This window comes from Mastigoproctus giganteus, chromosome 4 (assembly GCF_048544385.1).
Source record: "Mastigoproctus giganteus isolate SK-2022 chromosome 4, ASM4854438v1, whole genome shotgun sequence".
Lineage (NCBI taxonomy): Eukaryota > Metazoa > Arthropoda > Arachnida > Uropygi > Thelyphonidae > Mastigoproctus > Mastigoproctus giganteus.
Window position 1 is genome coordinate 217694706 of NC_143578.1, and position 23807 is coordinate 217718512.

Sequence of the window (23807 nt, forward strand, 5' to 3'; positions counted from 1 at the left end):
CCTTTGTCTTTCATTCGAGGACGACTCTCCCGGAAGAACCAGAATCAGATGAACTAGGATCTCCTGATAAGCGCCTTGCAAATGTGGCGTCACTACTGTAGTGGTTTATAAAACACGTGCCCATTTCTGCACGAGGTGTATAAATTACCCTCAGTGACAATCGACAAGAAGCTGTCTTCTGGGTCCAATTATCAACATTCGTGTGAGCAAGGTAAGCACGTTTTTGAGTACTTGTTCATTTTTTTTTAAATTATTATTATTTATTTTTATGCAGCTAGTAGGTAATTAAGGCAAACTGGTTATGTTCTGAAAGACTGTTTTAATCCATTATAAATAAAGAGTAAAGGTTAGATAAAAACTTAACTCTTCCTTGATGCTATTTATAACTTTTTTTTCTCTTGTTGGTTCTTTTGGCTCTTGCATTCAAGTGCGCATCCACTCAATTATTTCACCGATGAGTGATTTACTATATTCATAATAGAATGGAACTCTTGAAATCATTTTGGCAGACTCCATTTCGCAGAACCCGAATAAAACGCTTCTTAAAGTAAATTCAACTGTCGTATCAAATAATTTCGTTTGATTCTGTTTGAAATTTCTAAAATCATTGCTGTATCTCCTAAAACCACTTTACTAAAACAAAATCTAAAGCACTCTAAGGCTGCCTGATCGAATAAAAGCTGCTAAGGGTAAACTGGGTGTATAAGGGGAAATTGTTTCTATGATTGTTTATTCGTAATAGTGGGCAGACAGTCAACACGTGCATACATGTTGCATAATTCAGTTAGTTCCAACATTAGTATTAAAGGAAAATCCATGTAACTATTTCTTCGGCAAAACGGTTCGAAGAAGAAGAATCGAAATAGGATGCGTGTTCAGAAAGTATACAAGATTAACTTGCTTTACCATTTTACTAACCTATTCTTGCCCCATAAATTAAAATGGAATTAGTATTGGCGTACTTATAGTTCTCCATTGAAAATGGAGTAATGAAGTCTATTAGGTAGGGATATAGACGGAGGAGGGGGAATTGGAGGGGGGGGTAGCCCTTGAAAGTGGGAAAAACATCCATTGCTCACATGAATTGATAGGATGTATCATGAACACAATGTATAAATACCAGTCTAAAAGAATTCGCTTAACATTGCATATATTCTAACGACTTTAAAATAACATTCTTTAAAGAAACTTTCAGGAATGTGTTGTCAAACGCGATTCTGAACTTGCCTGTCCACTTCTAGTGATTAAGCGCGGCTTGTTAAAAACGACTATTTCAAAGACGGGAAAACCGCGACTCGAGGCATGCCATATGTCTGGACTAACTTTCGCTAGATTTCTAGGTCAAGGCTGCTGTGATGATGCACGTAAGTATTTCATCCCAAAACTAGTTCTGGTCAGAGTAAATCACCTAAGGTTAGTTCGTGCTGGTAACCATTGTTCTATTATTCTCTCGGGTCATTCGCATTAGTGTTAAATTAATGTTTCTGTCTAATAAACAGAACACGCTCAGTTATTCTCTATTCTTTTACAGCTTTGTGGAAAGCGAAACCGTCTAACATGAAGATAATAATCTTTGCTGTACTCCTCGTCGTATCCTTGCAAGTAAGTGCCCTATCATTTTGAAATATTCTGGGTGGGTAAGGGTCGTGTGTATCCTACTGTTGGTAGGAGAAAATGTCTTAGCAATTGAAAATATTTCACATAACATAGTGCTGCAATGCCAAACAATTCTTTGGAGAAAGTTCCAATTTTTAACTAAAACTCCATTAATGTACATCTGAATATCTGATGCATCAATTATAAGAAAGTCTTATAATTGAACTCAAGGAAATAAAAAAAAAAAAAATCGCTGAAATCCCCCACGAGGTATGATCTTCTGTTAAATTTAAAGTAGCGCATCTCGTCGTTTTAAAATTTTTGGCATTAAATATCTTCAAACTGTTTGGATTCGTTTTTAAATCCAATCTCTGAAATTATTGAATTGAGATGATTTTAATTGAAATTGTCTCGGTTCGATTACTCTAACCAAAACTGCTGAGCAACATTTGCATTTAGAAAGGCATAGGAAAATACTTGCATTAGTTAAACTGATGCAAGGACTAGCCTTGCATCAGTTCAACTAATGCAAGTATTTTCTTAATGTAATGCGAGTGAATATTTTTAGCCTAAATGTTATACGAGTAACGTTATCTAATGCTGACGTTTGCTGAAGGAATATGCTTTCCAGTGAAAATTCTAGGCCCTCGTGGGTAGCACAGTTGATAAAATTGCCGTCCTCCCCACACCAGATGGAAAAGACCAGAGTTCGAGTCCCGTCGATGACGTGAATTCTTACTGGCTTTTTTTTTTTTTTTCACAACACGCTGAGTTACATGGCGTTTTCTCCGAATTCTGGTTTTTCGTCCAACAAACAAAAATTCGATCACAGAACATACGCAATTCACAGAGTATACAAAGAGCAATATGACCTTAGCAATTGATGCTTCTAAAAACTCCACTACAACAAATTCTAGAGCCTGTAGTTAATTCTCGAGCAAAGAATGTTGGCTTATCGTGGGATATTCTGGGGAAGTTAGCCAGGTAAACAATGAATTCGCAATATAAAAAAAAGTCGGTATAAGCTAAAGTAGGATGCAGAAACCCGATCTTAGGAGGAGGGAATAGGGCCCTCGTCAGATCTTCAACTCGTGAACCAAATGCACAATACAGATTTCAGCAACAAACTCCGGTGCTATTAAGACCTACTTTGCCTAAAATAGGCTGTACCAATAAACCCCAATAAAAATAAGACTTTTGTAGAAATAGTTTAGACAAGCTTCACTAAGAACTTTTTCCATCCTAAAATGTTTTTTAAGGATGGATATTTGAGGTACATATTTCGTCCCTTAAACAATGAACTTTTCTTGCTGTATGGTAAGATTCTGCAGAACGTACGGGGAACAAAATGCTAATTCCCTCATTTCCAAATGAGCATTTGAACCGCTGTAATTAATCCAAATGCATTTTGGTCTCTACGCTGAACCGCTTAGAGTAATGTTACAGTAGTGTTTAACTATTTAGTTTCGAAGATGTCACTACAAATCGGTGATTAATGCGACTTTTCTCTGGTCAATGGATATTCCAAGAAACGTTCAATAGCCATTACTCTGCAAACCCGTTGGTACCTATCATAAATCTGCAAAATAATGTTAATTTTGAATTACTTTCCACACTAACGTCATTCAGAAAGACAACATCCTAAGAAGTTGTACAGGAAAACTAAATTCTGTTTTCAAAAGCGTATTATTGCTTTTCTCTTCACCGTTCAGCACAAGAGACAAAGTAATGATCATTGGTCACAAAATCAGCAAGAATCTAAATGACAGATGCTATCTCATGCTACGTTTATATCTGGATATACACCGATGAGCCAAAACATTGACCAGCGAGTCGTTATGCAAATCGAAGCAACTGCAGGTGAAGTACGGCGCGTGCGTGGGTCGGAACACTGTATAAAAAAACACCTGATATGGAGCTCCGTTAATCAGTGTTACTCTTGTTTTTTTTTTTCTTCAGATGGGAAAGGCAGCGGACTTAAGCGAGTTTGACAAAGGCCAGATTGTAATGACCAGACGATGGGTTAGAGTTTATTTTTATTTTTGTGTTTTTGTATGGGCGGCTCCTAGAACAGAAGTTCATCTCCGCCTCGTTGCTCTGTTCAGTTTTTATACACTCTGTAAGGGTAAGGCCGGTGTGTGTCTTATAAAAATAAATAATATATTTTTTTTTTTTTCCAAACCGAATCCACACAGGAATATCCCAGATTGCATGAAGATAGATGAAAAGGAAGGGGAGAGAGGGAAAAAGGAAAAAAAAAAAAAAAAGCTTTTCATCCCGCACGGGAGAAAGTGATAGGAAAGAAAAACTGTGTTTGTGAGCTTGTGTGTGTGTTCTGTAGCGTGATGTTGTGTTTTGGCCTATTGGCTACCTGGAAGGAGTGAGCACCTGGACGATTCCTCCAGGTACTCGTCCCTAGCAGAAGAAGGGCAAGGCCTCCCCTACTATCTGCACGCCCTCCTCCCTGGGGAAGAGTTCCCAGGGAAGAAAGAAAAACTTGTATAAGATGAAGAGAGGGAAGGAGTAAAGAGGAGAAGGACTGTTCCGGCCCAGGAAAGTCCCAGTCCAGGATGGATAGCTAGAACAACAACACAAACAAATAAATAAATAATAATAAAAAAAAAAAAAAATTAGTGTGAGAGAGGAGCTTTCCTGGTCTGGGGAGCCCCAGCCCAGGTCAGAACGCGAAAAAAAAAAAAAAAAAGATTTAATCCCACAACCTGGTCAAGGAAAGGAATAGAGCCAGGATGTCAGCAAGCAGAATGATGTTAAAGGGGAAAAAAATAACAAATAAATAAGAAAGAAAAGAAAGAGGGTTTTTTTTTTTTTTTTTCCAAATTATCCCACACGGGGTGGATAGGAAAAGGCTATCAGGAGAGTGCTAGGGCTACTAGTGCTAGCTGATTATGAGAAGAAGAGAGAGAGAGAGAGAGAGTAAAAAAAAAATAATAAAAATAAATAACTAGTTATTGAATTGCAGAAGCTTCTAGGATGATCCTCCTCCTACGCTTGAATACGTCTGCCGCAAAGTGCTGTAGTGCACCTAAGTTCCTTTTGGAATGGACAAGGAGTTCTACTTGGTCAGGAGAAAATCCCAAAATTGCTGCCTGCAGTTGTTGTCTATGGTCCTCGTAGATAGTGCATTCAAATAGTAGATGTTCCCAACTCTCGACAGACCCACAGAAACAGAGGTCAGTATTTAGCAGACCTAGTTGGTGGAGTTTCTGGTTGAGAGATCCATGTCCAGTGACCAGAAAGGATGTTTCCATGCTGATTGAGAACCACTTGTTGACCGCTTTGCTGGTTGCGAATGTGACATCCGGTATAAATTTTTTCGTAACAATGCCTTTTGTGGTCGTGTCCCATCTTGTCTGCCAGTAATTGATTAGCTCGTTATAGCAACGAGCTCTTTCCTGTTTGGTATCACTGTCCAGGTTGAGTTCAATATCCAGTATTTCAGTTGGGATTCTTTTCTTCAGACGGTAGGCAAGTCCTCTATAGATAAGGAATAGATCCAGGGGGATGTTTCCAGATATTACTTGCAATGATGCAGTTGACACAGTTCTACAAGCACGATGGGTAGCAAGAATAATGCTTCTCTGGATGGAGTTAAGCTTCTGTTTGATTTTGCAATTGGTCGCTCTGTGAAACCATGCTCCTGCAGCATACGTGGCGATAGGTAAGAAAACAGCTTTATAGTATAACTGTAAGGTACGCTTAGAGAGACCCCAGTCGCTTCGGGAGATTCTGATAATTGAGGCAGAGAATTTTCTGATTTTGGCATATAAATGTTGCAAGTGTGGTAAGAAGGATAGCCGGTGATCAATAACGACCCCAAGGACCCTGGTCTGTGTCACCAGGGGGAGCCGTATTCCATCTATCTTGACCTGAGGGGGCCGCCGAAGATCCAGTTTAGTTTTAAAAATCATCATATTTGTCTTGTGAGGATTGATGTGCAGTTTGTTAATCTTAGCCCAGTTGGTAAGGTTAGTTAGTACTAGGTTAGCAGTATCTTCCAGAGCAAGTCTTGAGTGTCCGGAGACAACAATGGTAAGGTCATCAGCAAATGCAATGACCTTGGTGCGTTCAAATGATCTGCTTAGCCAATCTTGTAAAACTACATTCCAGATCAGGGGGCCTAGGACAGATCCTTGGGGGCAGCCCCTAAAGACTGGTCTGGTGACGTGCTGATGTTTTGTTTTCACCATAACTGACCTTTCAGAAAAGTAGTTTCTATTTAGCCAGTAGAGTTGTGAGGAGCAGTTGGCTAACCGGAGACGCTCCAGTGCACTCTCCCACCAAACTTTGTCAAATGCACCCTCAAAGTCAACACAAACAGCAAGCTCATACTTTGACTTAGATGTTTCTAGATGAAGAACCAGGTCGAAGAGGGCATCTTCGCAGGAGCGGCCAGGCGTGAAACCGTATTGTGCTGGGGAAATAAGATCTTGTGATTGGAATAAGTTGACAATCCTCAGGGCCATGAGGCGTTCCAGGATTTTGCCTAGGTTGGCCAAAAGAGCAATTGGCCTAAGGGATCTTGGCTCCATTGGTGGCTTGTTTGGTTTAGGTATAAGGCGGAGGAGTGCTTCCTTCCAGTATTTCGGAAATTTTGATTCCAGGAGGCATTTGTTATACAGGAGTAGCAGTAGGCTGGGTCTTAATTTATAAAATCTTTGTATAAACATATACTCAATCAAGTCGGGGCCTGGACATTTTTTTTTTGGGATTAATTTTCATCATAGCTGTTTCAAGTTCTTGTGGGGTAAAAGGGTTAGTACTGTTGGATGCTATATAGTTAGCATTGTTTCTTCTGATTGTCATATGTTCTGGCATATCTTCTGATACGTCATCTGGGGGGAAAAGCTTATCTAGTATCTCGTTGACTGAGTCTTCCCAGTTGGTGGTTTCTCTCATAGCAGTGGCAACCGATCCATAGATTTCTGGGACAAAGGTTTTGTCCCTTGTGATTTTGTACAGGAGGCCCCATGGGTTAGTATTACCTGAGTCTCTGACAAATCCAGTCCAGGTTTCTCTTTTGCGAGCAGCAATAGCCTTGGTGTATTCATTCTTCTTTATCAAGTAGGCAGTGTAAAGACGTTCGACATCAGGGGGAGGCCAGTCTCTATGGCGTTGGTATTCCCTCCTGGCACTGTGGGTGTCTTTCCTGAGTTTGCTTAGTTCAGCTGTCCACCAGGCACAGGGTCTTAGCACGATAGTCTTTTTCCTAGCAGACTTGTACGCTGCTTTTGATAAAGAATTCTGAATCTTATGTCCAAGGTCAACTGCTGAGATGTGCTCCAGGCCCTGGATATTTGAATCAGGGAAGTCATTCTGGATGGTGTCATCAAAAGCGGTCCAGTGAACTGTTTTCGTGGAGAACCTAACAAAGTCCGGGGTCCGGTTCGTGGATGTTGAGTCTTTCAGGTTCAGGCAGAGGTTGAATAGGATCACCCTATGGTCACTGAGTGTCCAGTCTGGAATGACAGTCCATTCGCTGACTGCTGTCCTGAGATCCTTGGTCGAGACTGTAATGTCAATGTTGGACTGACCTGATGGACTGCAGAAGGTTGTTAGAGTATATCCGAAACGGTACGGCTGGTGGGATGCTCAGTCAGCCGTGGTAAGTACCCACGGAAAGCGGTCCAGTGGGGGAAAACCCACGAATCGCCGGCGAGGTGTTGGATGATCACGGCTTCTCGAGGTGAGCGAAGGCTCTCCCAAATTCCCCAGACATCAATCCCATCGAGCATCTATAGTTTGTGTTGGAACAGCAACTCCGATCCGTGGCGTCTCAACCACAGACCTTACAGGAGTTAAAGGATCTGATGGTTATGTCTTGATACCACAAGACGCATTTAGAAATCTTATGGCGTCCATGCTTCACTGGGTACGAGCTGTTTTGGTTGCACGTGAAGGACCATATTAGGTAAAAAGTAAAGTGCAGCTATTATCAACCCACTGCAGGATGGAAGCCTCCTCAACAATTCATGCTGAGGGAAATGGACCATAATCTGCCACGCTGGTCCAGTGCGGGTTGGCAGATCGACCGTATTCAGCAGTCAGGGGCTTGAACCCCAGTCTACTCAAAGAGTGTGCTACTGCACTCCCGCTCCTGCCCACTTGGCTACGGAGGCCCCATATTAGGTAGGTGGTCATAATGTTTTGGCTCATCGGTGTATATCGGCAACTTTAAAAGTTTGAATTTCTGCCGATACATATGAAGTGTTTAAATTTACAGATGCAAACTTCTGGTAGAAATAAATGCTAGAATTAAGTTGGCAAATTTCATTAGACGAAAAGAAAGTATCTTTAAGTGAGGTATATTTTGAAATCGCATGATTTCAAAGTTAGATCATAAAATATATGTTCGAGTAATTCAAAAGACAATACAGAAAACCTATTCATTTAGGTGGTACAGTACTAGGACAACTTTATTCATGTTTTTGTTTTGAATATATTGCATATATTCAATATTGCATATATATGCAATAATATTGCATATATCCTATAAATGGGATATATCCCATTTATAGGATATATGCAATAGTGAGCTGTGAATATTTTAAGAATGGGCTCCCAGTTTTGCCGGCTTCTTAATGTGAAACATCCTTGGGATTCCTGTCGAGTAAATCTGATCGGTCACGGAAGTGACGTCATCCGCGGCTTCCGCCAGAGGCGGTTCGCACTACTAGTCTGCGCCGAGCACTCACTAGTACAGTGGTCAGAGCGCGTGACGCATTTTTCGTGACCGGTATGATATCTCTAGTCAGCCTGGTCATCATACTCCTCTTACCCCCTTCACGATGATACTTGGATGTGATAGTCTAGAGTTCTAACTTAAGAATTTATGAATAGTATGACGTCTCAGTCATACTTCCTGAAATAAGTATGATTGCAATAATACAAATATTTGTCAAATTTATTTTTTCGTCTCGCATTTTCGTAACATTCCATCTTTAGGTGTCCCTAACAGGTGCGTATGTCGTTTCAACTAAAAGATCGGTATTTCAATCGACGCTGTTTTCTAGAGACATTTAGATACGTTTTGCAATCGTAAGTATACATCTAAATAAATTCTGTTTATACTCCGGCACGACAACCAAGTCAGAGTTTACAATAAATCGTCAATACAAATATTTATCGTATTTAGTAATCACGGGCTTGAACCCCGGTCCACTCAAGGAACGCTTGCTATGCACTCCGCTCCTGACCACTGGGCTACGTCAGGCCTTCACTTACTTTAGTTATAAATCCATTGTATCTTGTCTTTCAGAAATTATGAATTTGCGAATGTTCAATAAAATATTTATAATACAAAATATCTTATTTCGTAACCCCAAGGGACTCCTATCTGGTGAGTATAGGTTTGGCACACCCAGGGTCCTGAGCTGGATATCATTCTTTTCTCTTGGTGATTCTTCTCCATCTCTCAGGATAATTCAGAATTTTTTTGTTTTTCTGGCTGGTGCAGCATAAGCCTCTTTGCACCATATAGCTAATAATAAAAAATCTAAATGTATGGGCAACATGTTTAATTTCAACATTCATTCACACTTTATTTATTTATTTATTTATTTATTTATTTATTTATTACGTTGAAAGCTCGCTCAGCTTCAGCCTTGCTAATCGCAATGGTTTCAAAGAAATTTTTTGCCTTTCTTATTGAAAAGGGAATTTCACTTGATTTTAAAGAAACTTTTCAACAAAATCTCAAATCATTAATTTTTATTTCATATTTTATCAGAAAACTTATTCGTTTTTCAGTCTTGCCACCGAGCCGAAAGTTCTTTCATATTCCACGATTCCGGGTAGCATATGTTTAATTTCTTTCAGTTCCTCAATAGTATAATTATTCTTTATTTAATTTAAAATTACTCTGTTGCATTAATAACTTGTCACGAGGTAATTTTTTTAAATGTGTTCTTTCGATTTTGTTTCTTTCAACATGCTCTCAATTTTAGCTTCATAATTTTCTTCACTAATTTTTCAAATTAGTGATAGAATAATTAATTTATCTGCCTTTTATTATAGTGATGCAACTTTGTAAAGCTTCTTCAGAGGTAAGAGCCTCCTGCAGGATGTCGATAAAGTGCTAAATCTTTAAGAAATTCCAGATTGAAAAGTTGATTTTAATAATCCAGAATATTTAACTTTCTCTTTCTTGGTAATTCCTTTCTACTTCACTCTCTCAGGATAACTCGAGGAATTTTATTTTTTTTTTGGCTGATGCGACATAAGCCTCGGGCTTCCTTGTACCATATGGCTAACAATAAAGGGGAACTACAACACAGGTTGACCAGAGCTATTGATCCATATCCGGAATTTTCTTAATCCTCTGACTGGATATGGAAAGCATTAACTAACGCGACATTCTTAGAATGTGGCTTCTTACGTTTTACGGACACCACTAACGTTGTGGAACAGTAATTCGCGTTTTCGAAAGGCCAGAGGTGGGGACAATGCGTACAAAGTTCTCTCGTAAATCCGTTCGTTCTATGGAAACTACTTTAAATCTAATTATCAAGAGGAATGCAAAAAAAATGCTATAAAGAAGTTTGTTAAACAGAGGTCCAACTGTAATTAACTCAATTTTAATTTTCAAAGCAATTTTAAAATGCATAACTGATCGATTTGTGCCATTAAAATTCTGGGGTTGTGGCCCCATAGTTCCGGCCCTGGATACTCAATTGAATTCAGGATTTCATTTGTAAAATAAATGATCGTTTCAACAACAAGCTCCCAAATTTTCAAAAAGTAATAACAATGGGTGCTCGAGAGCCCACTACAGTGGCGTAGCTACCATGCAGGCAAGGCAATAGCCTCTGGGCCCTTTAGGGGCCCGCAGTCTCCTGTTTTTGCAATTTTCATTAAGTAGGGGCCCGAACATTTTCTTTGCCTCCGGGCCCAAAAAAAGGGTAGTTACGCTACTGCCACCACAGCTCACCACTGGATATATACACTTGATCACAAATTGGATTTCTTTCAAAAGAAATCTGGAAACTTTCTCAGTCAAGGTCCTTAATTATATTACAGTTTCATTCTTCATGGCTTGGTGTTTTTTATTTGCATTTAACTTTCCTTCCGAATGATTTTTACTTGACAAGGTGCAATACAGGTAGGGAAGGGCAAGATGATAAACAAATTCTGAAGAGTTTGGAATTGAAACAATTCTCATTTAGGAAGTTTCAATCACACATAAAATACCTTCTACATATAAAATAAAGTAGTTTCATTGTAAATATTCAATTTTTGCAACTGCCTTAAATATGAAATACAAATCCAGAAATTCTGTTTTGGAAAAAGTTGATTAAATGTAACTCCCCACCTCTCCACAAATCCTTCAGCTCTGCACCTTGCATTAGATATAGTGATTCTGCCATAATTAAAACATTTCAACATGTTAAGCAGCTTGCTCAACTGGTATAAGCTGATTGTCTTGTCCTATCAATTATACATGTATTTGCAGTACTAGCATGCAAACGTAATTAAGATTGACATCTTTACAATAATAACTAACAGGAACTGAGCATTCAAAACCTGAACACTGTATAAACTGAATTAATTGGCAAGGTTTATTGAAACTACTAAATGATCTATGCTTTCATGGTCGCTTCAAGTGCAGCAAATCTATTGGAGGAAGTATGTTGGGTTACTTCCTGGCTTCTTTCAGTTCCATTCCACAAACTAGCTATAGAACATTCAATGCATGCTACACTTATTGCCTTGGCAATAATCCAAAATGCTCTGTTGTCAGAGAAATGATTGCCATAATCATGTTTTGTGGCAAGGAAAGTTGCCGATTTCTGACTCTACTTTCCAACTCTCAAAGCTACAGTTGATAAATGTTTTATGAAATTAAACAATTTTGTTTGCTTTGTCATGGAGAATTAGTATTCCAAATTCATTTGGAACTGCAAGACAGTATTATAAATATTTCTCTTAATAAGAATAGTGTGGGAGTAAAGCACTTTAGGAATAAAGAAAACATCATCATTACATAAATATTTCAATTAGTGGGAGTAGGCCTAGCAGTAGGGTACATAATAAATATGGTAAACGATTGTAGGTAAAGTATGGAAGTAGCCTTAAAATTAAAAGCTTCAGATTTTGCCGCTACTTGAGGATGTGACACGGTGCATTTTGGGGAAGGGCATCAGTATGTAGCATTTCAAAAGTGTGATCTAGAGATAGTTCTGTTGTGTGGGAAAAAACAATGAGTTACTGGCATATGGGAAGAGTTTTTTTTTTTTTTTTAAAGAATGACACCTTGATTGGGTCAGGTTTAAATTAGCTGGAATTAAGTAAATGAGGAGAAAAAGGTTTTGTACCAAATGTTGGTTGCTGTTGTAGTTCTAGAAGAATTCTACCGGAAACTACAATTGCTGTTTTAGTAGCGTGGGGGAGAAGTCTCAGTGTTAGGAGAGAGAATATTGAAAAGAGTAAAGTAAAATGGTACCCGTTTTGTCCAGTTACTCTTTAAGCAGTAACGTTATTAAGGGAAGTTCAACTTATATGTTGTTGAGAATGTTCCTGTGAGAGAAGCTAAGTAACAGGTCCATCAGTGCCCCTAGCTTCTGCAATAATTTCCTTCAGTATCATCAGAGAACTCATTCCAAAATAAGACTATACTGAAAGAGCTCTCTAACTTTAACAAAGAAGAGACTTCATCACACTATGTGAAAGGAATCTTCACAAAGGAACCCTACCATAAAAGAGTAGGAACAAAAGTCCTCTGAACTGTTGTATTGGAAAGGATGCTCAGATAAAATTCTAGATTGTTTTGTTATTTGGATTTTAGGAGCATTAGCAACTAAGGCCATATTGCTCCAGGATATGCAGTGGTCATTCCCTGACCTTTCCACATCCTCCGTATTTGGTGGTGACGGGCTCGAACCCCGGTCTAATCAAGAAGCAGTCTGCTACGCACTACTGCTCCTTCTCACCTGGCTACAGAGGCGCCTAGATTATTTTTAAGTAAGGTTGAAGAAATATAAAGAATTGTTTAGTAATAGTGGTTTATGGGTTGAAGTTGTGAAGAGAACTGATATTGCTAATTTATGGAAATAGAATGTATTAATATGAGAAGGTTTTCAACCTGTTTTTAATAACAGCACCTCAAAATTTAATTTTGTGGCACCCCTACTCAATTTTCTGCCCGTTTATATCCAGTTCTCTCTCTCCCTCCCCACAGTATTACAATAATATAACTATAAACAAAATTACAATTCATAATAAAATTATAATTCTTTATATAGAGATAATAAATAGACATCAATTATAGATCACCACAAAACTTAAAGATACCATACACCTTTTTTTATAATGAAATAAATTAAAAAATTTAAGTAACTTAAATCCAAATTACATGGCACCTCTGGAACATTGTTGCAGCACCCTAGTGCTATGGCAACCCAGTTGAAAAACACTATTAATAGATTAAATGAATATCAGTTATGTATATACTTGTAAGTAGTTTTGTGTAATAAATGACTCTGCTTTATAATTTTGATCTCATTGATCATAAACTGATAGCTTCCATATATTATAGTAGGAAAATCCCTTAGCCCCCTGGAAATCCTCTGATATTTTAATGCAGTTAGGTAGCTTGTGGATCTTGGTGCTTGATAGGAGCTGTTGTATTACTATAACAATTGACACTGACAGCAATGCTAAAGTACAGGAAAATTCTTTTTTATAAGTAAAAAAGAAAACCACTCCCTCCCACAGAGCATCAGTATGCTCAAGAACCAGCAGAGTACACATTTTTGGTTTCCAAAATGGATATCACAATTAATAGTGCCATTTACTGTTTATTTGGTCAGTCCTAAAATAAATGCTTCTATTTTTGGTATAAAGCACTTAAGTCTATGTAGGACTCAGAGTCCAATATCAAAAATTTATACTGGTGTTCATAAACTTGTGTATGCAGTTTAACTTTGAATGAAGTTAAATTGGGCTGAGAGATGGCAACTGAAGTTTTACATTCACAAATGTAAAGCACTGCATATGGGTAGCAGTAACCCCAGAGTAACATCAACTGTGTAGTACTATACTCAGTAGTGGAGAATGAAAAAAGACCTGTGCAGTCATATGAAGTTGAGCAGTGCAGACAGTCTGCATGATTTCTTGTCAATGATATGCAGGGATAAGGTGATTATCCTCTTGTATAAGGCAATGGTCAGGCCATGCCTTGAGTACTGTATAGGGGTCTGGAAGCCTCATTTTAGGAAGGATCTAGAGCTGCTAAAGCAAGAATACAGAGAAGGGCAATGAGATTGGTGAATGGAACAAAGTCTCTTATGAAGAAAGGCTTTAAGTTCTGCAATCTGTAGTGTCTGGAGACTAGGCACCTGCAAGTTTTTTTTTTTTTTTTTTTTTTTTTTTGGAGCATTAGCAAATAAGGCCATATTGCTCCCCTGCAAGGGGATCTGATTGAAGTATATAAGGCCTTGAATGGTTTGAGCAGGCTCAATACTGATGGGATTCTTCCTCTTGCCCAGATTAATTGCCTGAAGGGACATAAATTCAAATAGAGGAAAGACAGTTGTAGAATAGATGTGCAAAAACTTGCCTTTAGCCAACAGGTAGTTGATTGCTGGAACAAACATCTGTTGTGGAAGTTGATGCCTTAAATAAATTCAAGGCAGAACTAGACATCCATTTGGAGTGAATGGATGAGCAAAATGGGAAGGGTTGTTTTTTTTTTTGGCTGATGCTGTATAAGCTTGCTTTCTTACATCATATGCAAAACAGCCAAGTCATCAGTTGCATAAATCAGTTTAGTTGGGAAGATAATGCATTGAAAACCTTCATTCTTGCACAAACAATATCTAACATTTCAAACTTCTTTCAGATATCTTATGGAGAAGAATTTGATAAATGTACCAGCCAGGCTGACTGTAAAAGTGATGAATGTTGTGTCATTGGTAAGTAAAACTAAATGTGAAGTTAAGTGTGTAATTTTTTTATTATTAAATGTAATAAGTTTCTATTCCAGAATGACTAGTAGATAAGTTTTTTAATTAATATTTTCAGTGAATAAAATCACATGGGCCTTAAAAATGGTCCACTCAAGTAGTGTGCATTGCTGCACTTGACCATGCTGCTACACTAGACCTTAAGCAGCAATTAAAAAGGACCAGAATACCAAAAGTAGAAGTGAGTGACAAACTGGGTCATTTATAATGTTCTGCAGAAAACCCTTGCCTTGGTGTTTTGTTTAATTTTTATGAGGAGAGAAATGGAACTAAAGTATGGTGATAGTTAACTCACTGTGTGGTAATGCACTAATCAGAATGATTTAAGAACAAGGCCCTTAGGTACAACAGAAGGTATAATGGCAACGGTGATGCCTCATTTAGAGCTGTAGGCATTACTTATTTCCTCTCCTCCCCCTTGAATGGCTGATTTATTCAATGTAGCCAAATAGTTATTCCTACAACTATGCCTATTAAATTGTCCAATAGTCATTTTTGCCACAGAAAAACTGGAGAGTTGCTTTTGAAGACCTAGTGTCATCTTCATGAAATTCCTCTGGCAAATCATACCATATTATAACTAGCTCTTTAGCTACGTATACAAAAACCCTAGCTTTAGAATTTGGGAAACATGGAAAGACCTAATATAAAGGTAAATAATCAACTTAAGTAGCTGATAATTTGCAAACTTGATTGTGGTCCTATTCTAATTTTTTTTTTTTTTTTTTTGTGTAAACCTCTAACACTAAAGGTGTTAGAACCTTTAGTACCGTGATTGGGTTGGAGGTTGATAAGACTAAAGAAGATATTTGTTGACATTGGACTTCTGTAGACTAATTTTCAGGAAATACATATGAAGGTTTTTCCAGAAAATGGCAGTTGAATGAATAAATGTGGAAGATGAAAAGTTGGTTCTGGGAGTTTGAAGTTGTACAGTAAATGGATGTTTGCTGGTGGCTGCATGTGTTCGAACTGTTTTGAAAGAGTGGGAATTATAGAGGCCAATTCAGAAGAACAGTTATTTGGTTTTTAGGAGCATTAGCAACTAAGGCCATATTGCTCCAGGATAGGCAGTGGTCATTTTCTGACCTTCCCGCATCCTCCATATTTGGTGGTGACAGGCTCAAACCCTGGTCTAATCAAGAAGCAGTATGCTAAGCACTGCTGCTCCTTCCCACCTGGCTATGGAGGGGCCTAGAAGGACAGTGCCCATGGAAGTATCTGTAGAAGAGGCATGTGGCAGAAACAGTAAGTCTATGAGACGCAAGTGGAGACCTGTTAGAGATGGATCATTAATTAACCTAACTGCCCTCTTCTGAATGGAATCAAGCAGCCTAAGAGGTTTTGGGGCCACCACCCCAGATGTGGGAACAATATTCCATGGGACAGCGAATTTGTGATTTATACAGAGTGAGCAGCTGTTTGGAAGAAAAGTAATGCCAAGAGCAAAAGAAAAAACCAAGTTATTTAGATGCAGAAGAAGCAATATTTGTAATGTGCTTGTGCCAAGAGATTAGAAGTCAGGGTAATCCCCAAAAGAGATATATCATTTTGCCTAGAAATCTGAGTGTCACTAAAGATAAGCATAGGAGCAGAAGAATCCTTTTTGCAAGATATAAGACAAGACTGAGTTTTAGAAGGGTTGAAATCAACTAAGTTGTCTTTGCCTCACTGGAGAATTACCTGAAGATTGGCATTTAAGGAATTGGTAGCAGATTTTTGAGAAGTTGAAGCTGATTGAGCAGGACAAGGTTTCTCAAAATGGAAAGTGGAATGCAATGTGCTATCATTGGCAAAACTATGGATAGGATTTCCAGTCAATGGTAGAAGGTCATTAATATACAAGGGGGAAAGAACTGAACCTTTGGGGACACCGGCATTAGTGGAGAAGTTAGAAGGCTGAGCGATCAGAGAAAATTGGATAACCAATTACAAAAAACAGTTGGCAAACCATAAGATGGAAGCTTGTTTAGAAGGCCTTTATGCCAGACGATCGAAAGCCTTTGATATGTCAAGAGCAACTACTTGTGTTTCACCGAACCTTTCCATTGAATTAGTCCATAAATGGGTAACATAAGCCAGAATATCACCAGTGGATCGACACTGATGGAATCTATGCTGGCAATCGTTGATCAGACAGAAGGTTTCTAGGTAGTTTAATGAGTTGGCAGTTAATTGATTTCTCCATTACTTTAGAAAGAGTAGAAGTAATTGCAATGGGACAATAATTGGATGGGTGGGATTTGTCACCCTTTTTAGGAACTGGCTGGATATGAGCAAATTTGCAAGCAGAAGGAAAAACACCTTTTGGAATAAGAAAATGAAAAAAGGCAACACAGAATAGGAGTAAGTTCGGGAGCACAGGTTTTGAGAACAAGTGGAGAAATATCATTGGGACCTGGAGCTTTCTTAGCATCAAGATTCGTCAAAATCCTTCTGACATCGTTTTGACAGAAGACCACAGGAGGCATTGAATGGAGCATGGTGGGAGGTGTTTTACCAAGATCATCAATACATCAGTTGGAAGAAAAATGGGGATGCTAACAGGTAAGCTTTATCCTTGGCTGAGGTGAAAACAGAACAATCTGGTTTGGACAGAGGTGGGAGCAGAGATGGGTAAAAGTTGTTGCCAATAGCATTTGGAAAGAGACCAGAATGCTCAGCTACCATTAGGGCAAGAAGCAAGTTTTCTACTCTTAGCCTGTTCAAACTAGTTTGGACTGATTAATAACTGCTTTACCATTGTTGCAAGCTTTGGTGTAGGCAGAAAATGAAACTGAAGAATTAGAAACAAGCCAATTACGATATGTAATATTCTTCTCTTGAACAGCCTTAGCATATTTATTGGAAAACCAAGGTTTAGATAAAGGATGATATTTTAAAGTGTAGTGTGGGATAAAGGATTCCATTCATTCCTGAAAGAATTTCACTGACACTATCTGAGCAAACGTTGACATCAGAAGTTTTGAAACAGTAATCCAACCAAGGAAAAGAAAATCTTGCAGGTCATCCCATTTTGCATTCTTGTAATGCCAAACAACACAAGGTTGGGAATAGCCATGAGATAAAGGCTCCATTGGAGAAGAGACAATCACCAAGTTGTGATCTGAAGGACTGGTCACTTCAACTGTGTACTTAGAAGGGTTGTTTGTGAGAAAAAGAATAAGCTTGTTGGCTGTATGATTAGGATTGTCCGGTATTCTTGTAGGTAAATGAACAATCTGTGCAAGGTCATTAGTAATTGCAAGGCCTCAGCATCTTGACCAGCTGGGTTGGTGTGACTAGAAAACGGAAGCAAGCTGGAGTTGTGAACATTAATATCACCAAGGAAATTACCTCATTGTTAGGGAAGTTTGACTGGAGAAAGTAAAGTTGCAAAGAGAGGAAGTCAAAGAGCTCCAAGTGATTAGTGGAGCTGAGAGAATGGTAGATTCAACAGATGAATTTGACATGAGTAGAGATTTTAAGCTAGAGAAGATCAAAGAGGAGATTCCAAATTAGTCTTTGACAGGGAATATCAGAATGGACATATGCACAAGTACCACCTTTGAGGCAAAAGGAATCATACAGCAAATAATTTGGGCATCTGCAATGAGCAGTAGTTGAATCAACTAAAATTCTGTCAGAAAAAGTACTTGGGGCTTGGCAGACTGCAAGTGGAAATGGACATTGTTGAGATTAGAATATCAACAGACCACATATTTGTGAAATGAATTAGGAAGTGTTTGGGAGGTTTAGATCTTTCCACATAAGCTTGCTCTTAGTTTGACAATTCATGGTGTATTCAATGGTAAGAAAAAATGGGTGGGACATGGTGTATGAAATAATGAAATTTTTGGATATAGCATACACATGGTAAGAATATACCCAAATCCTTGACATAACGTGACCTTGACAACCTCCCATATATGCACTATTCTGACTCCCTCGAGTCACTAGCTGTCAGAGTAGAGGTAGCAAGATTACACACTAGCTGATCCGGAAACCTCCTAGACAGTCCATGTCCATTAGACCTCCTAGTCTAATGGACATTGACTAGTTATTCAGAGCTTCTATCTACTGAAGTGAGCCAAGAGTTTGCCCAGTTGAGTTTTTTTTTTTTTTCTGCAAATACTTTGACCAATTTCTATAAATATTCCAGGGAAGCAAACTTTTCAAAATAGAAACCTAGATGCAATATGGAAAGAAACTGGTATTTCTGATTAGGAAAATTGCCTAACAAAACTCCTGTAGAGAATTTCACACAATTAAACAAAGCTGTAGCTTTATTGAAAAAAAAAAAAGACTTTGGCAGATAATTTAGGTGCAGTGCCTTCTAGGGTAATATTACTAGAGCTAAAAACTTAGTGATTTTTCAATCACTGACTTTTTTTGAAAGTTTTTTAAAACTTCTCAACCAATGATTTGTTGGAATAATTTCATTTTTAATTTTGCAATGTTTTCAAAATATTGCATTTTTTGGTTTTCTTTGGAAACCTTGTCACTCTTAATTCTTAAATTTTTTTTTTTTTTTTTTTTTTTTTCTCTCAATACAACTTCTAAAAATAACTTTCCTTCAATATTCAGATTTGTTAAGGATCTACAGATGATTTGTATAAATCAACATTGCAATGGATCTTACAAGCACTATAATCATATTCTTTATAGTGTGTATCATGTACCTTCTAAAGGAAGTTATGTGAAAAACAATTAGTGCAAAGGCTAAACTTTTTTCCTAATGTTGAAAGTCTGCTTATTTAGAAAATAATCTTAATCCTTACTGTACTAAAGTATGCAAGCAGAACATGATTACTTACCTGAAGGACATTAATTCCATTGAACTATCATCCTATGAATGCTAAGACTTGAAATTAATCTACTACATGCCAGTAATTAGTAGTGGCATGTGATGCAAATGTATGAGCTTATGCAGCATCAGCTAAAAAATCTCACCATTCCCTCCAAATGCCTGTCCAGTTCCTCCTTAAATTTATTCAACCTATAAACTTCCACAACGACAGATGAAAGTTTGTTCCAGCAATTAACCACCCGCTGGCTAAAGGCAAATTTCTGCACATCTATTCTACATCTGTCCTTTCATAATTTGAATTTATGCCCCCTTAGGTTCATAATCTGAACAAGTGGAAGGATCCCATCAGAATTCAGCATGCTGAACCCATTCAAGGCCTTATACACCTCAGTCAGATCACCACACAGGTGCCTAGTCTCCAGCCACTGCAATTTGCAGAACTTAAGCCTCTCTTGATAAGAGGATCCATTCATTCCCCTTGCCAATCTTGTTGCCCTTCTCTGTACACACTCAAGTAAATCTACATCCTTCCTAAAATGAGGCCTCCAGACCTGTACTCAAGGCAATGGCCTGACCATTGCCTTATACAGAGGGATAATCATCTCCTTTTCCCTGCTAGCAAAATTCCTATATATCATTGACAAAACCCATGACCTGCCCTGGCAGCCTGTCTGCATTGCTCAGAAAACTTCATATCTGCCTGCACAATTACTCCCAGGTCTCTCATTTTCTACCACCTTAAGTGTAGTACCACACAGTTGGTATGTTTCTCTGGGGTTACTTCTACCCATATGCAGTACTTTGCATTTGTCAAGGTTAAACTTCAGTTGCACTTCTTAGCCCATCTGCCCAAATTATCTAGATCCTGTTGCAGTGGCACACTGCCATTACTGTCATTAACAACCCTGCCAACCTTTGTATCATCTGCAAACTTCAACATTAAGCCTGATATACCTTCATCAATATCATTGATAAATATACAAAACAACAGTGGACCTCCCACTGAACCCTGTGGGACTCCACTAATAATATTAGTCCAAGAAGAGCAGCACCCATTGATTACCACCCTCTGTCTTCTCATACTTGACCATCCTTTTATCCATTGTAGCAACTTACCCTTAATACCATTCTGCTCCAATTTGTACAATAGTCTTCCATGCGCAACAGTGTCAAAAGCTTTCCTGAAATCCAAATATGATATCAAAATTTTTTTGCATCCAGTTCCTTTGTAACCACATCATAATAACCAATCAAATTTGTCAGACAAGACTTTCCCTTAAACCCATGCTGTGTCTGAATTATTGCTGCAGTCCTGTCTAGATGATCCTGCAATGCATCTTTAACCAGAGACTCCATTATTTTACCCGGAACAGAAGTTAAACTAACTGGTTTGTAATTACTCGTGTCACCCTTTGATCCCCTTTGTGAATTGGGGATACATTTGCACATCTCCAGTCCGTGGGAACCTCCCCTGAGTCCAAGGATGCTCTCATAATTATGGCTAAGGGTTTGCTTAGTTGCTTTGCCACCTCCTTTAATATAACTGGATAGATCCCATCCACCCCAGGTGCTTTTCTTACATTTAACTTCAACAATTATTGTTAATAATAACTGTAATAACTGAGAGCAAAGTGGAAGAGAAATAATTTCTCTTCCACTTTGCTCTCAGTTATTACAAAATCATTAAGTATCGTGCTACAATTTGATAACCTTCTGCCATTTTCAAACCTTAATTCCTCACGTGTGAATGTAGATGCAAAATACTCATTCAGTTTGTTTGCTATCTGAGCAGGATCATCAACAGTCGAACCATCGATGTCAAGTGGACCAATCATATTCATCCCTTTCCTTTTAGAGTTTATATAAGTAAAGAAATCCTTGCTGTTTTTCTTAGCATCTTTTGCCAAGGATTTCTCGTAATCTGCCTTCGTCTGCCTAACCTCTTTTGTCACCTGATTACAGACTAGTTTATATCTGCCATAGGCGTCTGAGTCACTTGATAATTTATATGCATCCCATGCATTTTTCTTCTCTGTTAAGAGTCTCATTAGTTCATTTGACAACCATTTAGGCCTAAACCTTGAACAATATTTCTTAATAGGTATGAAACTTTTAGTAGCTTCCACGGTTAATTCCTTGAATGCTTCCCACTTAGAATTTACTGTTGGTAACATCATCAGTTGATCCCACTGGACAGAATTTAAAAACTGTCGGAGACCACTGTACTTGCCTTTATGGAAGCAAAAACCCTTTCCTTTACCCCTGATGGTAAGTAAATCCCATGTCAGTACACTGATCACTGCCACCTAGTGGTTCTTTTATCTGAAAATTCCTAATACATGAATGATCACTCTTGATAACCAGATCAAGAGTATTACTCTCTCTGGTTGCCTCTCAAACATGCTGCTGCAGAAAACAATCATCCAATAAATCCACAAAAGTCTGACTAGTGTGTGAGTGCCCAACCCACAAGTTCCAGTCAATATCTGGGAAGTTAAAATCCCCATTATAAGACATTCCAATTTACTAGCCCACTCTATTTCTCTGTACAATTGTACTCATTCAAGTCATTAGGCCTATAACACTCCTACTCTTATTTTTGCTTTTGCAGTGCTTATGTCACACCAAACTGACTCAACAGTGCACTGTTCATTTATATCAACTGGATGCACTTCTTTTGATTTTGTTTTTCTTTATTAACAGCATAACACCTTTCTGTACACATTGTACTCCCCAAATTCCAGTTCGGCATTCCTTATATCTGTGTGACACTGTCTCCGATATCCCAACAATATCCACCTTTGATGTCTTGACCAACACTTCAAATTTATTTACTATACTTCTAGCATTGGTATACATGCACCTATTCTTCTCTATACTGCATAAAAGTAGTTAAACTATTTTAACCTCCTGCAAGGAAGACTAAGAACAGTAAAGAAAGAAAACAGTTGCAATATCCAAACTTGGTTTTCAGTTCAAAGTATTTGGACAACCTCTTGATTTGTCTTTCTTACTGCTGCTTTCCTCTTAACTACTGGACAAGTTTCTCATTCACTTGGAGAAACATGCAATGCAAGTTCCCTGTTCTGAAACTACTAATCCTCATCAATGCAACACAAACAAGTAGTCAATTGGCTGATAACTTCTACAGGAGATTACTCCCCCTTCCAAAGTGAAGGTGTCCAAACAAATCAACTTCATAGCAGTAGTTGAGTAGTTTGCAATCCAAAACTAGATATTTAGCTACTGTTCTCATCTCTGTAAGAACATAGGAATTTTGCTGCTTTTCAGATATTGGCTGATAATACTTTTAATAGCCAGTTCTAAATGTTGTGTATGGTGTAAATATTCATGAAACTAAATATTAGAACACTAATTTGAGATGTTTGATAGTTTAAACTAATAAAATGTAGAACTTCTAGTTCAATTACATTGTAACATATGTGATATAATTAATATGCTGTTAACTTTTCCACCTGTAGGAATGATGCGCTATTCAGTTCCTTCATGCAGAAAACTGAGACCAGCAGGAGATTCATGCCGTATGGGAAATAAACCTGAAGACAAAACACTTTACTACCCAAACAATCAGCAAATAGCAGTTAAAGGTGGTTATGTTGAGGTATGCCCTTGTGATAAGGACCTCACATGCAAACAAGGAACATGTCAAAAGTAAAGCCTGTGCATAAAGTCTATAAGAATCCAAAGTTTCCCCCAGAATTGGGAGTTTGGTTTTACTCTTTGAATTTTAACACTATACTAGTGCACTTCTCTGCTAGAAAATTCTCTTCAAACTGATTAACATTGCTGTATTAATGTACTAATAAAGACAATAAATTTTTATTGAAAAAATTGCATTTCATATTTAAGAATGAAAAATACCCAGCAATTTATTATCTGTGGCATGCTCTTTAAAAGTTACAGTAATATTGAATCTTGGTTCATTGTCTCTGAAAACAATTAGGGACTGCTAGATTAAACTCACTAGGCCCTTAATTTGAACACTAAGGCATTTAAGACCAATCTTATCCTTAAAATATACCAGTATTTCTTAAACTAAGTGTAAGCACTTAAGAATACAGTTTGTTATTTAAATGGAAAAGGTGCATTATTGAACAATTCTTTAACTAAGTCTGCACTTAAGTCTCGAAGAGTAAACTTCCTTACATCACGGAAGTTTTGAACAATTACTTGAAGTAATATAATGTACTCCAAACTTGCTTGTAGCCACATTCAATTTAAATAGCATCCTGATATGGAGTTAAGCAATTCTGATCTAAAAAACTAGAATTTGGGGTTTGTATGAACAATCAACAAAATTCTGACAGTTATAGATGCTGAACTATAACTGCATTTTAAAGTGCAGTTGTGAGATTATTCAAAATTCCACAATTGGAAAAAGTGGCCACACTTGAATGGGGTCAGTGTACTCTAACTGAACT

The 23807-nt window shown here is 38.0% G+C and overlaps 1 protein-coding gene across 1 annotated transcript; it reads left to right on the forward strand.

Annotated features, from left to right (window-relative positions):
- The first annotated feature begins 91 nt into the window (after nucleotides 1–91).
- Nucleotides 92–23176, forward strand: LOC150087405 (astakine-like). The gene is made up of 4 exons (XM_090372044.1): nucleotides 92–211; nucleotides 1532–1602; nucleotides 14453–14525; nucleotides 22848–23176. The coding sequence occupies exons 2-4, from the start codon at nucleotides 1558–1560 to the stop codon at nucleotides 23039–23041; spliced, it is 312 nt and encodes a 103-aa protein (XP_090228170.1). The 5' UTR covers nucleotides 92–211; nucleotides 1532–1557; the 3' UTR covers nucleotides 23042–23176.
- The last annotated feature ends 631 nt before the right edge of the window (nucleotides 23177–23807 follow it).

Coding starts and splice junctions, on each gene's coding strand:
- LOC150087405 (XM_090372044.1), top strand. CDS start 1,558: ATGAAGATAATAATCTTTGCTGTACTCCTCGTCGTATCCTTGCAA. Junction 1,603..14,452: donor TCCTCGTCGTATCCTTGCAA/GTAAGTGCCCTA, acceptor AACTTCTTTCAG/ATATCTTATGGAGAAGAATT. Junction 14,526..22,847: donor TGATGAATGTTGTGTCATTG/GTAAGTAAAACT, acceptor TTCCACCTGTAG/GAATGATGCGCTATTCAGTT.